The sequence below is a fragment of the Chiloscyllium plagiosum genome, unplaced genomic scaffold (assembly GCF_037043375.1).
Source record: "Chiloscyllium plagiosum isolate Xiang-an unplaced genomic scaffold, Cpla_swu_hap1 HiC_scaffold_34, whole genome shotgun sequence".
Classification (NCBI taxonomy): Eukaryota; Metazoa; Chordata; class Chondrichthyes; order Orectolobiformes; family Hemiscylliidae; genus Chiloscyllium; species Chiloscyllium plagiosum.
In genome coordinates this window covers 26,514,995-26,530,621 of record NW_028270172.1, presented here as the reverse complement: position 1 = coordinate 26,530,621, position 15,627 = coordinate 26,514,995, and the positions used below count along the sequence as shown (strand labels likewise).

General features: G+C 41.8%; 1 protein-coding gene across 3 annotated transcripts in view; it reads left to right on the top strand.

The window, feature by feature from the left end:
- The window catches only part of cth (cystathionase (cystathionine gamma-lyase)), a 71,256-nt gene that overhangs the window by 24,217 nt on the left and 31,412 nt on the right, over window positions 1-15,627 (top strand). For all 3 annotated transcript variants that reach the window (XM_087978445.1, XM_087978446.1, XM_087978444.1), the window contains exon 5: window positions 7,591-7,722. In XM_087978445.1, coding sequence (XP_087834571.1) covers window positions 7,591-7,722 — 132 coding nt within the window. The remainder of the gene's footprint in view (window positions 1-7,590; window positions 7,723-15,627) is intronic.

The window sequence follows — 15,627 nt, the reverse complement described above, 5'->3', positions numbered from 1 at the left end:
CTTGTGCTGATGTTCAGAATTACCTACTTATTCTCATTCTTCCTGGTCTTTCTCCATATTCTTTTTACAGCTTTCTTTTGGCATTGCTTCTACATTTATTAAAAACACAAATTAAGGAGTATACTCTCATCATCGTTGGAGGGCTTTCTAATTGATATTAACTCTTATAAATAAAGTTTCCTCATTTCACCCGTTGCTTAATTGATAAATGATCTTCTAGTTATACCCTCTGATAACTGGTTCACTGAACTTTGAACTTTAGCTACCTAATTTAAAATCAAACCTCCATAATTCTGCACAATGTCACATGTTAAAGTATGAGAAGTGTAGTGATTGTGTTTTCTAGCACTTAAAAGGCTTGAACTCATCTATGAACTGAATTTCAAATTCCATCATTACAATTTGAGAATTTGATTTCTCAATATGGAAATGAAAAGTTGCTTTCAATAAAGGTGACCACGAGCCTGTCAGACTGAAATTTGAAAAGAAACACAACCGTTGCATCAATTTTAGTTCAGAGAAGGAAGTCAGCCATCCTTATCTCGCCTGGACAGTAACCAGCACCTATTGAATTGTTTTTGATTTGGCATGACAAATTGCTTGGAAAGTAGGGACAGGAATGACATTGATCCTGCCTTTGATGCAGACCTTAGGAAGGCTTTTATCTGACAAGAAAAATGTTAATTGTTCCTTGTAACTGAAGCTCCTTCTTCCTGATATTGTCTAATACATTGTTTCAGACATAATGACATAATTAATCCAGATTGGCCAAACCTTGATGCGCCATTTGAGATATGATCAGTACAATGCCGGGACTTTTATTTTTACAGCACCTTTACTGAAGCAAAACATTACGGTGCTCCTCAGGAGAATTATCTGACAACAACGTTCTCCCCGTGTCTGCGTGGGTTTCCTCCGGGTGCTCCGGTTTCCTCCCACAGTCCAAAGATGTGCAGGTCAGGTGAATTGGCCATGCTAAATTGCCCGTAGTGTTAGGTAAGGGGTAAACGTAAGGGTATGGGTGGGTGACGCTTCGGCGGGTCGGTGTGGACTTGTTGGGCCGAAGGGCCTGTTTCCACACTGTAAGTAATCTAATCTAAACAAGCTACATCAGCTGATTTTAGGGCTGTTGACCAAAAGGTTGGTAAGAGGAAGGTTTTACGGAGCATGGTGTAGGAAAAAAGAGAACTTTTGGGAGCTAATTTCAGACTTTGAGGCAACCATTGATGGACGGGTTAAAATTGGGGAATTTGAGATGCCAGGAGCTCAGAACAATTACAGTTCTGGAAAAGGTTAGATATAGGAAAGTGTAAGGTCATAAAGGGACTTTAAAAAAATAGGATGTGCATGTGTAACAGATGGGAAAGGTATCTAAACCAAAAAGCAAACAGAGTGCTAATGGTGGTAGAGAAGAGGTATTGATGAAGAATGTGTTAATGGTCGGCATTTAATAGCACAAAATGGGTCCGCTTTGCTGAAAGCAAATAAGGATCATGTGTAGGGTGGTGGGATTTCTGAGGGAGTCAGAAGAGGGAACAGAATTCATGGACTGAAGTTGTTGAACTCAGTGTTAAGTCTGAAGGCTGTAAAGTGCCTAAGCGGAAATTGAAGTGCTATTTTAGTTTACACTGGGTTTCACTGGAATACTGGAGTATGTCCAGGACAGAAATGTTAGCATGAGAGCTAATATCTTTCCAGGTTCGAAAACTGGCGGAAGAGGCTTGTGAAGTTGTGGAGTTAGTATAAAATATTATTGAGTGCACTGATGGAGGACGTTCTACACGAGTGAAGCTAGAGTAGATATGCAAGATTATTTGGCATAATTGGAGATCACTATAAGATCCAACCACAGAGAGACGTACTTCAGCCTCCAGTTGCATGGAACTAGACAGAAGCTGAGAAAGGCTAGGCACAGGGGGTCAGCTAGCAACTACAGAGTGGGGGAAGCTTGATGACTATTATCACTTTCAAGTATAAGAAACTAAGCAATGAAATAGACAAAGTAACTGGAATTCTGACTTAGTCCCACGTAAAATCATCATTTTGATGTTCAGAGAAGTCTAAAAACTTTGAAATTTAATTTGATAAAAAAATTAGTGCTCCCTGAGGATAACAAAGAGCAAGCATGATTGAGGGATAGAGGGATACCCATTGTTAAAGCCAGGGAGATTAAATAATGGAAGAGAGAAGATTGGGAGAGAATGGGTGAAGGATGGCAATGGATGGTCACTCAGTGGGAGACACAATATCCTCCCTTCTTCTTTGTGCTGCCCAAGTAAGGGACTCTACTCTCTGGGTAACCATTATCATATAATTAGGTTCTTCCTGATACCAAGTGACCCCACAGGAAGGTGCAGCATTTTCATTTTGATCAGATAGGCAAACAAAAGTGCCCTCTTTCTGTGGGCACCCAGATAAATCCTCGGCTGCCTAAGAGACCCTGTTGACTTGTGCTGCAAATTCAGGGCATTGGTCATAATGTGACACGTGACCCTAATTTTCTACCTCCATGTTTTCATATATAAAATGAAGATTAGGCTTTTGCCTTTCTTTAGAATAGTACAATGTTCAACAAATTCTAGCATGTTCATGTTACTGTCACCTAAATGATTCTCCTGTCTCAGCACCTGTACCAGTCCTCTGATTTTGCAGATCTCCGCTGTCGGTTATTAACTAGCTTCAAGCCAAGAAGGCAATATCCTTTGAAGGTATTCACAGGCCTGTCCTGCCAACCAAGAATCATATTTGTGCAGGTATCGTTTTCGGCAGCTTCTGAAGAGCTATCCTCCTTTAGAATTTCCTTCCTGCTTGAGCATGCTTGTCCAATTCCCTCAATACAACTTCCAAGTGAACAGTCACAATTGAATCTTACTCAAATTCATTATATTCCACATTATTCCCTCCATTTAATATTTTCTTCAACCTAGTTCTATGAACTTTACTGATTTATCTAAAGTATCTAAAGACCTACCAAGTGATGTCCTGGTGTTAGTTGCATCACTATTAATGAAGCTATGTCATAACCTCCTCTGTGAGTGAAATTATATGTTTAATTCCTGGAATTCCTGTACAGCTTAGCATCCTCAGTTATCAAATGCAATCTGGTGCTAGTGTGTTCTGAGCATTCCCTCAAATCATGATGCAGCATTCAATTTGACAATGTTTGCAGCACCAGGCTAGTTTCACGTCTGTTAAACTAATCATTACTAACACTACCTTATGGTGTACATCACAATATAGAACCAGTCGTGAAAATATTAACAGTCTACTTGTTGCACTAGATATCGGTTAACATTCATAGGATCATCACTTTTATCTCCATCTTCTGTAAGAGAAAAAGAAAAACATAGGAACTGGATTGTGAGCAGTTTTAGTCTTAATTATATTATAATTATAATTTTGTTATAATTAGACACCGAATATTTATGATATTATCATCAGGATCACATCTGGCTCTCCTATCCCTTTACTCGTCTATGTGATGATGTTTCATCTAATGTTCCATCCAGGAAAAGTATTCTGAAGTTCAAGTGACTTCACCTGCTGTGACTTGTAGGAGCTTCATCTACAATACCCACCCTGGTTTGGGATTGGAACTCCATTGCAATCTTGGATGACAGGGTCACAGAGCAACATAGCCACCAGAACCATTTGCCTTCAAATCTGTACTTATCATTGGAGAAGCTTCATCTGATTGACATGGAATGACTTAATTGGCTTGGGCAGCTGAAATAGATGCGTCATAGGACTGGCGTTATCTAGTACAGAGTAAGAATAGACTGATTCAAACGCACCTCCCCTTGCATTGTTTTGCATCATCACCTGACTACTCACTTAACTAAATTAAAGCCCCCATTTACTACTTCTTCATCTGTAAACTGCATCAAAATGTTTTGCTGAGTGAGATTCAGAAGTGAGCCTCCAGTGATTCACAGCAACTGCGGTATGTCACTTTGTTCAAATGTACATTATGCAACCAAGGTTGCTACGTTGAGTGGGTAGAAGTTGATCAATAAGACATCATGTTTATCCCTGTCCTCTGATAGACCCCTTGATGCCATAAAGGAATTGACTGCACTTCACCTTCAGGCATGGCCATTTGCTTGAAGCAAAAACAGGATGTTTGCAAAGTAAGTGGCTGGCACATGCTGCAGGCATGTGATATTGGTAAAGTACCATACATCACCAGATCCACTCCCTTCACTGTTCAGCTCTCTAAACTCTGACAATCTGCCTCTGTGCTGAAAAGCAACAGAAGCGACACGGTGTGACAGTCTGCAACCTAGCACTGAAGTAGCTGTGTACTAAAAAGAGATGAAAATTAGATGCCTCCGAGGAAATGCAAAGTGAGAAGCACTAAAAAAGGCAATCATCACATTTCCATATTTCCATGCACCCGAGAAATCTAACCTCCTTTAATAAATTATAAATTCAGTGGACGAAAGAATTCATTAAATCTAAGACCCAGAGATTATCATTGGAAGCCTTCGTTGCATTGACAATTCTTTCAACATTTGTCTTAACAACTTAAAACCAAGACAGAACTCCAATCAGAATCAAGAAAGGTCTGGGCGGCACGGTGGCACAGTGGTTAGCACTGCTGCCTCCCAGTGCCAGAGACCCGGGTTCAATTCCCGCCTCAGGCGACTCCCTGTGTGGAGTTTGCATATTCTCCCTGTGTCTGCGTGGGTTTGCTCAGGTTTCCTTCCACAGTCCCAAAATGTGCAGGTTAGGTGAATTGGCCATGCTAAATTGCCCGTAGTGTTAGATGTAGGGGAATGGGTCTGGGTGGGTTACGCTTCGGTGGGTCGGTGTGGACTTGTTGAGCCGAAGGGCCTGTTTCCACACTGTAAGTAATCTAATCTAAAAAGTAAATAAATTACATGAATGGTTTCACTATTTTTTTGTTTTACTTTTTAAAATGCAAACTCTCCCACTCTTTATCGGGGCTTCTTTATCATGACTAATTCCTCACAGCACATGCCTGACTCTCGGAGGTTGTAGATGGGAAATGATTCTAACTCTGTTTGTTCTTGTCACCCCTGGATTCTGAGAATGCTACCACCACACATACTATTCCACCCTGCCGTTGCAATTTTTCTCCAATTCTCACCTTATGTAAGCTCCTGGTTAAAACTTTACCACCTTAATTCCTTCTGCCTTGCTGCTGATATATCATAACCCAAACTGCCGTTCCCAAACCTGGCCAACAGGGAGATCCCATTTGTCCACTGTGTAGCCTTATGTACAGGTTTCAGGACCCAACCTGTACCCATCCCTGTTTTAGAGACAATTTCCCTGCCACACATTCTGTGACAGACCCACCCAAAGTTTGTTTTCTCATTTCTTTATCTTCTGTGATCCCCTCGTGGTCAGGAAAAATCCATGAACAATCTTTAACAGGGCTCTCATCACCTTCTAAAGTTCCAAGCCCATGCGCTAGGTGGGTACAATATGAAGCAAACTTTGGATACAATTTCCAATTAATGTGGAAATCTTTATTAACTTTTTTGCACAATAGCATATGCTCACAACACCAGTCGTTCGTGAGATCCCATGTGCAGGAACTTGTAATCAGGCAGTCACTCCACCAATGAAATCCTGTGGTTCTTCCCATGGCTACAACTATAATGTCATTGTGGGCTACCATGTTCTCACCATGGTCCCTTGGCATATAAAGTAATATCTTAAATGAGGTCATCTAATTGGAGCTCAGTGCCTGATCAATCCCACCATGGCTATGCAAGGCCACACTTAGGTGGTTGTTTCCTGCTCTTGGCAGAGGCTCTATCCGGTTGCACATCAACAATTTATATCCTGGGGAGGCTACACATAGGAAAACTATGCTTACAGATCCACGTGTCTGTATTTCTGTTTAACTTAAATTGTAATTGTTTCTAAAGAGTTCAGTGCAAGCCCCAGCAATGATATCCTTGGGCAGAATTCTTCTCCCTTCTACTCCATGTTCCTCCCAATGTTGACCTCCACACACTGTTGCACAGTACAACTGGTAACATATGTTTTCATGAGCCAAGGTAGAAGGCATTTTCAAAGCCGGATGGAAATTTTCAAAGTATCAAAATGCCTTTGGGTACACAGCATGATGGATTGGCAAGACATATGTTATTGGAAGTGCATATTTGGAAATTGAGAGCACTGGAATGAAAACATGAGACCTAAGATCTCAGCAGTACAAGGGTGTCCTGTTAATAGTCTGAGGGGGTTGGAATAAACTTAGCAGAGCTGGGATGGGGTCTCAAATCTGACAATATCATGATAAGGATGCTGAGATTTGTAGCAATGGGATGGACTGCTCCAGTTTAGAATCACTGAAGGGAGGGGAGTTATCTTGGAATTAGTTGTTTTTCAGAGTTTGAGGTTGGAAAGATTCCTGGGGTAGTGTTTGACCCACGGCTGTTTCTCTGAGATGTGTGCTAATGATAACAAAGCTAAGCAGCCTCACATGCATGCTGGGAGAACTGAACAGTACCAGTCTTAGAGCCTTGAAGCAGTGAAAAGTACACTCCTGTGGGTTAGTCAAATTGCTCAGAGCTGGAATTTGATAGCTTGCGAAATCTACTGGTCATAAACTAAAAAAACCCATTAAACTGGAACACTGAAGGTAAGGCTGGAAGATGCTGGAAATTCCAGGAAAGATACATCTTATCTTCAGAAGAAACATTACTAATTCATTCTAGTAGTTGCTTTGAGATGGTGGAAGAAAATTGACAACGTTTTGTCAATCAGCATCAGTATAGGGTTAAGATGGTGGAATAAGGAATGTTGCATGGAAATCACTGAGGCTTCTTCAAAATATATTCTCCATTTTTCCTTGAGTAATGTTGCCACAGTAATCTCCCAAAGGCTGTTCAGGGGTAATGCAAATGAAAGGAGGACTTGGTCTTTCATAGTTTCCAACATGTACAAGAAAGAACCACATTGGCGAGACTTTGCCTGATTATACTGAAATGTACACAGTATATGGGTGGACAAGATGTACTATACTGAGACAGAAATTGCTGGAGAAACTCAACAGGTCTGGCAGCATATGTGGGGAGAAAACAGAATTAACAGTCTTAAGTCAGGTGCAGACTCTGCTTTCTCCCCATCAATGCTGCCAGACCTGCTGTGGTTCTACAACAATTTCTGTTTTTGTTTCAGATCTCCATCATCTACGGTTCTTTATTTTATTGCACTATAATCAAGAGTTTTCATTTGACATTTCAGAGCATTGGGATGAGGGAATAGCCATAGGTGCTTAGTTTACCTTACTGTCACCAAGACAGAAAGACAAGCAAATCTCCTTCTGGCAGCAAAATACTGAAATGCAGGAATAAACCTGATAATGATAGCCACAGTAGCTAATCATCAGGCAAATGCACACCACACTCCCAATTCCAAACAACCATTTTCATCCTAAACCAACCATGTTCAAGACTGTCACGGACCAATCTAAATATGGTGCCATGTCCACTTTTATGGTCATGAACTTTAAGAAAACAACAGCCTGCATTACTTTATTTTCACTTCCCTCAGAGTGCCCCTATGAAGAAATCCCTATCACTAACTTGTTTATGGTTCTTTTCACAGCTTGTTTGGATTGAGACTCCTACTAATCCTATGATGAAAGTTATTGACATCAAAGCTTGTGCAGAAACTGCACACAAACATGGAGACATCATACTGGTTGTGGATAACACCTTCATGACATCGTATTTCCAGGTAACAGTATTGGTCCACAATAAGCCACATTGCTCAATTGAATTAACGTATCGCAATGTAATTTCAAATATTTAGTGTGGGTTAATTTCTTTTCATTGAATTATCACTTTTTCTTTCCTCATGTCTCTAAATAAGCCTAACTATGCTCAGGTCTCAGTAAAATTGCTCCTGCAGTGATAAATCCTGTTTTTAAATTGAATGATAGGTATATAAAGACTTTCTGTTATTGGACATGGACAATAATGTTGAGTCATTGTATTGCTGATGCAGAAATTATTGCACCATTATGCCAATTGTGCATTCTATCACTCTATAGGTTAGAGTCTTATTTTCCATTGCAATGGAATAGTTTTTATTAGTAATTTCAGATCCAAGTCTCTTGGAATACGGTTTTTTGCAGACTATGCGAAAGGGGAACTTTATCTTCAAGCCTGTCCAATCTGATCATGTTTGATCTTTAGCTTCAACTCTGTTCTGCTGCTTTCTCAGCACACCTTGGGTTTGTTTTTAAAGAAATGTAATAGCATTTCAGCAGTTAATCTGGCATATCCCCCACTCAACCATGACCATCAAGCCAGGGAATCAACCCTGGTTCAATGGAGAGTGCAGGAGGGTATGCCAGGAGCAGCATCAGGCATACCTAAAAATGAGGTACTAACCTGGTGAAGCTACCAATCAGGACTACTTGTGTGCCAAACAGCATAAACAGCAAGTGATTGGCAGAGCTAGGTGATCCCACAACCAATGGACCAGATCTAAGCTCTGCAGTCCTTCTGCATCCAGTCGTGAATGGTAGTGGACAATTAAACAACTCACTGGAGGAGGAGGCTCCACAAATATCTCCATCCTCAATGATGGAGGAGCCCAGGACATCAGTGCAAAGGATAAGGCTGATGCATTCACCACAATCTTCAGTCAGAAGTGCCGAGTGGATAATCCATCTTGGGCTCCTCCAGTGTCCCCAGCATCACAGATACCAATCTCCAGCCAATTCGATTCACTCCACATGATATCAAGAAATGGCTGGAGATACTGGATACTGCAAACGCAATGGGCCCTGATAACATTCCAGCCATAGTACCAAAGATGTGTGTTCCAGAACTTGCGCTTCTCTAGCCAAGGTCTTCCAGTATAGTTACAACACTGGCATCTACCTGACAATGTGGAAAATTGCCCAGGTATGTCCTGTAACACAAAAAGCAGGATAAATTCAACCTTGCCAATTGTGGAGCAATCAACAAACTCTCCATCATCAGTAAAGTGATGGAAGGGGTCATCGACAGGGCTATCAAACAGCACCTGCTCAGCAACAACCTGCTCAGTGACGCCAAGTTTGGGTTTCGCCAGGGTCACTCAGCTCCTGATCACATTACAGCCTTGGTTCAAACATGGACAAAAGAGCTGAATTCCAGAGGTGAGAGTGAGAGTGACAGTCCTTGACATCGAGGCTGCATTTGACTGAGTGTGGCATCCAGGAACCCTGGCAAAGCTGGAGTCAGTGGGTATCAGGGGGCAAACACTCCGCTGGTTAGAGTCATACCTGGCACAAAGGAAGATGGTTGTGGCTGCGGAAGGCCAGTCATCTAAGCTCCAGGATATCACTGCAGGAGTCCCTTAGGGTAGTGTCCTAGGCCCAACAATCTTCAGCTGCTTCATCAATGACCTTCACTCTTTCATAAGGCCAGAAATGGAGATGTTTGCCAATGATTGCACAGTATTCAGCAGCATTTATGACTCCTCAGATACTGAAGCTGTCTGTGCTCAAATGCAACAAGATCTGGACAATATCCAGGCTTGGGCCGACAAGAGGCAAGTAACATTCACACTACACAAATGCTAGACAATGACCATCATCGATAAGAGACACTCTAATCACCAGCCCTTGACATTCAATTGTATTACCATCACCCCAGTGTCAACATCCTTGCGGTTACCATTGACCAGAAACTCAACTGGACTCATCACATAAAAACAATGGCTACAAGAGCAGGTCAGAGACTAGGGATACTGCGGCGCGTAACTCACCTCCTGATACTCCAAAGAGTATCCATCATCAACAAGGCATAAGTCAGGATTGTGATGGAATACTCCCCACTTGCCTGGATGGGTACAATCCAATAACACTCAAGAAGCTTGGCATCATTCATGTCAAAGCAGCCCGCTTGATTGGCACCACGTCTACAGATATTCAATCCTTCCACCACCGGCGCTCAGTAGCAGCAGTGTGTACTATCTACAAGCTACACAGCAGACATTCACCAAAGATCCCTAGACAACACCTTCCAAACCTACGACCACTTCCATCTTGACGGACAAGGGCAGCAGGTACTTGGGAACACCACCAGCTGCAAGTTCCCCTCCAAGCCACTCACTACACTGACTTGGAAATATACCACTATTCCTTCGCAGTCATTGGGTCAAATTTCTGGAATTCCCTCCCTACTGGCATTGTGGGTCAACTCATAGTAAGTGGACTGCAGCGATTCAAGAAGGCAACTCACCTCCACCTCAAGAGCAAATAGGAATGGGCTATCAATTAGGGGGTTAGATAGGGTTGACAGTGTGAACCTTTTCCCGCGTATGGAGTCGGGTATTACAAGGGGGCATAGCTTTAAATTAAGGGGGGGTAGATATAGGACTGAAGTTAGGGGTAGGTTCTTCACTCAGCGAGTCGTAAGTTCATGGAATGCCCTGCCAGCAGCAGTGGTGGACTCTCCCTCTTTATGGGCATTTAAGCGGGCATTGGATAGGTATATGGAGGATAGTGGGTTAGTATAGGTTAGGTGGGCTTGGATCGGCGCAACATCGAGGGCCAAAGGGCCTGTACTGCGCTGTATTCTTCTATGTTCTATGTTCTAATGCTGGCCAGCCAGCAATGTCTAAATCACACAAATGAAATTTTTTAAAAAGTGCACTTCTCAAATTGCAGTATAATTGGTCATTACTTCTAGTTTTGGATGCACTTTGACATCAAATCTATTACTGAAAGACGTAAGGACAGTAAAAGGCCTATCTTAATCCATCCACTTAGACTCAAACTTGATAAAACATGCTCATCAAATGCTTGACCTTCTGTTTTTACAATGCTCAATTTCAGCTGCTTCCCTGGAACATCAGTATGTGAAACCTATATTTATTTGTGTATTCTTCTTCCCCAGTTTGAACATCATCTGATACTTAGAAACATAGAAAATATGAGCATGTGTAGGCCATTTGGCTCTTCGAGCCTGCTCCACCGTTCAGTCTGATCATGGGCTGACTATCCAACTTATAACATTGTTCCCGCTTTCACCCTCTATACCCATTGATCCCTTTAATCCAGTAATTATGTCAATATCCTTCTTGAAAATATTCAATGTTTTGGCCTCAACTGCTTTCTGTGACAAAGAATTCCACCAGCTCACCACATTCTGGCTGAAGAAATATCTTCTCGACTCCATCCTAAATGGCCTACCTTGTATTCTTAGACTGTCACCCCTGGTTCTGGACTCCTTGGTCCCTGGTGATGGTCCCTCATTAATGCCTTAGACCAGCATCACTGACCTGTGTCACCTGCTACAGTAGAACTTGGCTTGACAAGGACTGGGTGGCAAACCCATTCTGATGGCCATTAAGGTTATAGCTGCTGTGAATTTCTCTGCTAGCAGCTCATTTCAGGGACTAACTGGGGACCAATGTGACATTTTCCTATCCTTGACCTATACATGTTCTCAGGATGTCACTGATGCCATTTTCTCCAGATCCCAGCTATTCATATCCTTCCCCTTTGGGAGAGTGAGGCAGCTCAGCCAGTGGGATTCTCCACCAATGCTGGTTTCTCCAAGTTGAAGGACAACAGCTATACAATGCACTCATTGCTTTGAACCTATCTTATCACCAACTTGTAGTGTTCTTTAGCAGAGTAGTCTTCCAGCTCATAGAATAGATTACTTACAGTTTGGAAACAGGCCCTTCGGCCCAACAAGTCCACACTGACTCTCCAAAAAGCAACCCACCCAGACCCATTCCTCTACATTTACCCCTTCACCTAATACTACGGGCAATTTAGCATGGCCAATTCACCTGACCTGCACATTTTTGGACTGTGGGAGGAAACCAGAGCACCCGGAGGAAACCCACATAGACACGGGGAGAATGTGCAAACTCCACACAAATAGTTGCCTGAGGCGGGATTCCATTCCATTCCATTCCATCTATGTTCAAGTTCAATTTGATCATCAATGGCAAGTTTTGGATGTCTGTGCCAGATATCCTGGGAGTTGACATGATATCTACATGCCAGAGCACACGCAAGTTAGTGTCTCCTTCTAAAGTCCTTGGGACATACACAGATTGCTGTTTGGAGTCAAGGGCTATGCTCTCCAAACATGGCTGATGACACTTCTACAAAACATTCAGACTGGCATGGAATGATGATGCAATGCTGCCCATACTTTCCATTAGGGAAACACATCTTTGGTCTCCTTAAGATGACATTTTAATGCCTGAAAGGTTGTGCCACATCATTGTGGCATTCTGCACCCTTCACAACAGAGATGACAGAAGTTGGAGCTCCTGAATGCAGACAAAATGGGGAATTGACAAAATATCTGAGGATGAAGCTGAAATTGAGAATGTGGCCATTGATCAGGAGGGACATTCACAAGAACATGACAGAGCAATGCTTCACTGCACGTGAGCTGCCAGAGAAAATCTAATTAAAACTCATTTCCAGGCTGTAAAGTTGGTTTGGACTTCCTTTTATTGTGTAAGCCTTCTGTTGGTCTTCTGGCAAGTAGCCCTACTTTGAGCAAACTACATATGGATTGTGTTATGTTTGCAGTACTTAACCTTTTCTGTTGCTCAATAATCCTTGCTCAGTGTTCCATAGCCATATGGTTATATGCCTGGAATCTATGTCTGATACAATTTTCCGAATCTACACAGCAGAGGTTCTACTGGAAATAGCATCACTCAGTGAAACAAGGCACTAATATTGCATTGTCGTAGGTTTAGGGAATGTTTAAGGCTTCAGTCAGCATATCATGTCCAAGCATTGTGTCTCATTTTCAACAGCAGGTTGAGAAGAGACTTTGTGCAGCTTTCCTGAGCAGACCACTGCATCATGAGGGAAGGTGGAGATGTGAACTGTCCATTATGTGGAGGTGAATTCCTGATGAAGGGCTTATTCCCAAAACGTCAATTCTCCTGCTCCTCAGATGCTGCTTGACCTGCTGTGCTTTTCCAGCACCACAGTCTTGACTCTGACCTCCAGCACCTGCAGTCCTCACATTCTCCTGTCCATTATGTACCTCTCAGACTTGAATGAATGTGTGTGTGTTTTTTTAAAAGCTGATAGGTGGAATTAAACGTTGCCTCCAAAGATGTGTGGAATGATCAGTAATTCTGTACTTCCACTCTCAGCGTGAAAATAAGTGTGGAAGATGTGTGCAGGCTAGACCCTAGCACAATTCCTGAATGTTGCTTTTAATCTCAATGTTGTCCACATTAAAGTGCAACCTCCTGGCTATCAATGTCACAGATTCAAGGATCCTTGATGTCCAATGTTATGTTCAGTCAAGACATCAGTTGCATGTGAGAGATGAGAAATGTTTGGGATCCCTGAAGAGTCTGTTCATCTCTTATCTGGTTCAACATAACCAGGTTTGACAGTGACAAAGATACAGGAGCAGATATTTTAAGAGTACAAGTCCATGATACTGCAGCAACAGATGTTGCTAGGTATCCACTGTGAGTGAGTAGGAAATGCAGAGACAGGAAAGGTTAGCAGTTTGTGAGGATGATGTGAGTGAGAGGCTTTGAATGGACATGGTGAATGCAATATTGACAGTTGCAGTGATCCTTGGTAAGAGGTGCCTGCAGCTGCACCTTTGTCTGAGCTGTGGCCCGAAGAATACAGGCATAAGGTAGTGAGAGAAGGTTTTCTGCACTCCACCCAATGCAGAAAATCAATAACCTTCATTCTGCCCTGCTGTGTATTATACTTCACCCAGGACACTGCACTGACCTAAGCTGCCATTTCACTCTGGGCTGGCTGACTCTGTTAGTATGTCCTCCTTTACCAGTCAGCACTACCCTCCTTTCCACCACCCCCTCCAAGTCCCTGTCAGTGCACTGTGGAGCTAAATTGCCTTTCTCAGTTATTTCCCGAAGGAAATTGGTACAGGCATCACAGCGTGAAGAGCAGTTCCTGGCTTGTGGTATCTGAAACGTTGTGGGGCTTGGCTTTAAATATGGCAACAAAGGCATGTACATTGCAGAGTCTCAACAAAGGTGAGCACATTGCCTCTCCAGACAAATGATTCCACAACATGTCCACTCTAGAGATCAGTTACATAACTAATTTGGCCCCATGACTGAATTTTTCTTTTTTCTGTCTCATGCACCAAATTCAAATGCAATGTATACATTTCTCAGTGACATTTAACTGTGGTGCCTTTGGCTCAAAGGTGCATTGCTGATCCTATTCCAAAATGAGAGTGATTGATCTTCACTTTTTTGAACACACATGCAAAATAGATTCAACTTTTAACTAATAACAACTTGTAGTGGACTATGGTACCTTTATTTTTTACCTTCATTAAATGAGTTGTGATGATGGATTGGAATCCGAAACTATTTACAGACCTTTTAAAATTTTTAATTCCAAAATGTGTTGTTTTTAAAAGAATAACTGTCATAGAGTCATATGCTACAGAAGAACTGTGGGTTTCAGTTCAGTGAATGTTTGGCAAAGTCCTATGAGTAAAATGTCCCACAGATAAATTGTCGGGAAAACTTCAACAGGGTGAGACTGAACAAAGAAATAAAAGGAAGCCGACCATCTCCTTCCTCTCAACAGAAAGCTCCCTGTCGGTTTTACACTCCAGGACTACACAAGAACAGACATTAAAAAGCCAATTTCAATTCTACCAGAATGGACTACTGGGACTGAACACTGTTATGTGTGCCATCCTGCATTCAGCTGTTAGTGAACTGTGAAATTCACAGCCACAGGACTATCTCTTGGTTACATTATATTGCAAGAAACCACTATATTTCACCTAATGCTTCAGTCCAATTAAAAGGAAACAATGAAGCATTCTCTGGACAATGAAGCATTCTCTGACCATGAACACTGGAACTTAATCATCGTCAAAAAGCATCAAAATGACAGGACCTCAACTAATCTGCAATACTAAGGATTGTGCAACTGACCATTTACCAACCAATGTCAGTGTTACTGGCACCTTCCACTGCTCTGGTCACAATATTCAACTTGCTGCTCTTTGCAAACACTCAGAGACCGATCCATATATCTTTTTTTTTTAACTTTCATCCTGTCATATTCATTCCTTATTTCTAATCATTGTGTATATGTGTTCCCTTGACAGTACTTCTCATGTTTAGTAATGAGTAAACATAGCCTTTCTGTAAATTCAAGGAAACTGATGAAGTTGACTCCCCCTAATACTGACGTTAATTTGGATCATGCAAAAAGATAGTCACAACAAAAGGAATACCTTTTAAATTAATTTGACTGCAACCAACTGAGCAGGTGGGTGAATAAAGAAGAGGAGCCAGTTCATCCCTCCTCACCATGGAGGTGAACAATTTCAGGAATTCCATCTGGGACCTTAATGAATTTAGGAAACTAGCTGGGATCTGATCATAACAAAGAAACTTGGCTGCATCCCAATCCTTGAGTTTTGATTTATTTTGACTCTTTTTAAAAAGTAATTTTTACAACAGAAGTCTAATTCTGTTTAATGTTCTATTTTTGAAGTCCGTTATACCTCAATAGATTTTGGATGTTCTCGCCAATGAGAGCATGAATATCAGTTGTTTGTATGCGTGTTTTTTTAACTGCCTGCATATATAGTGCAGACAATTATCATTGTTCAAGTATGAAGTGAATTGAAAGTA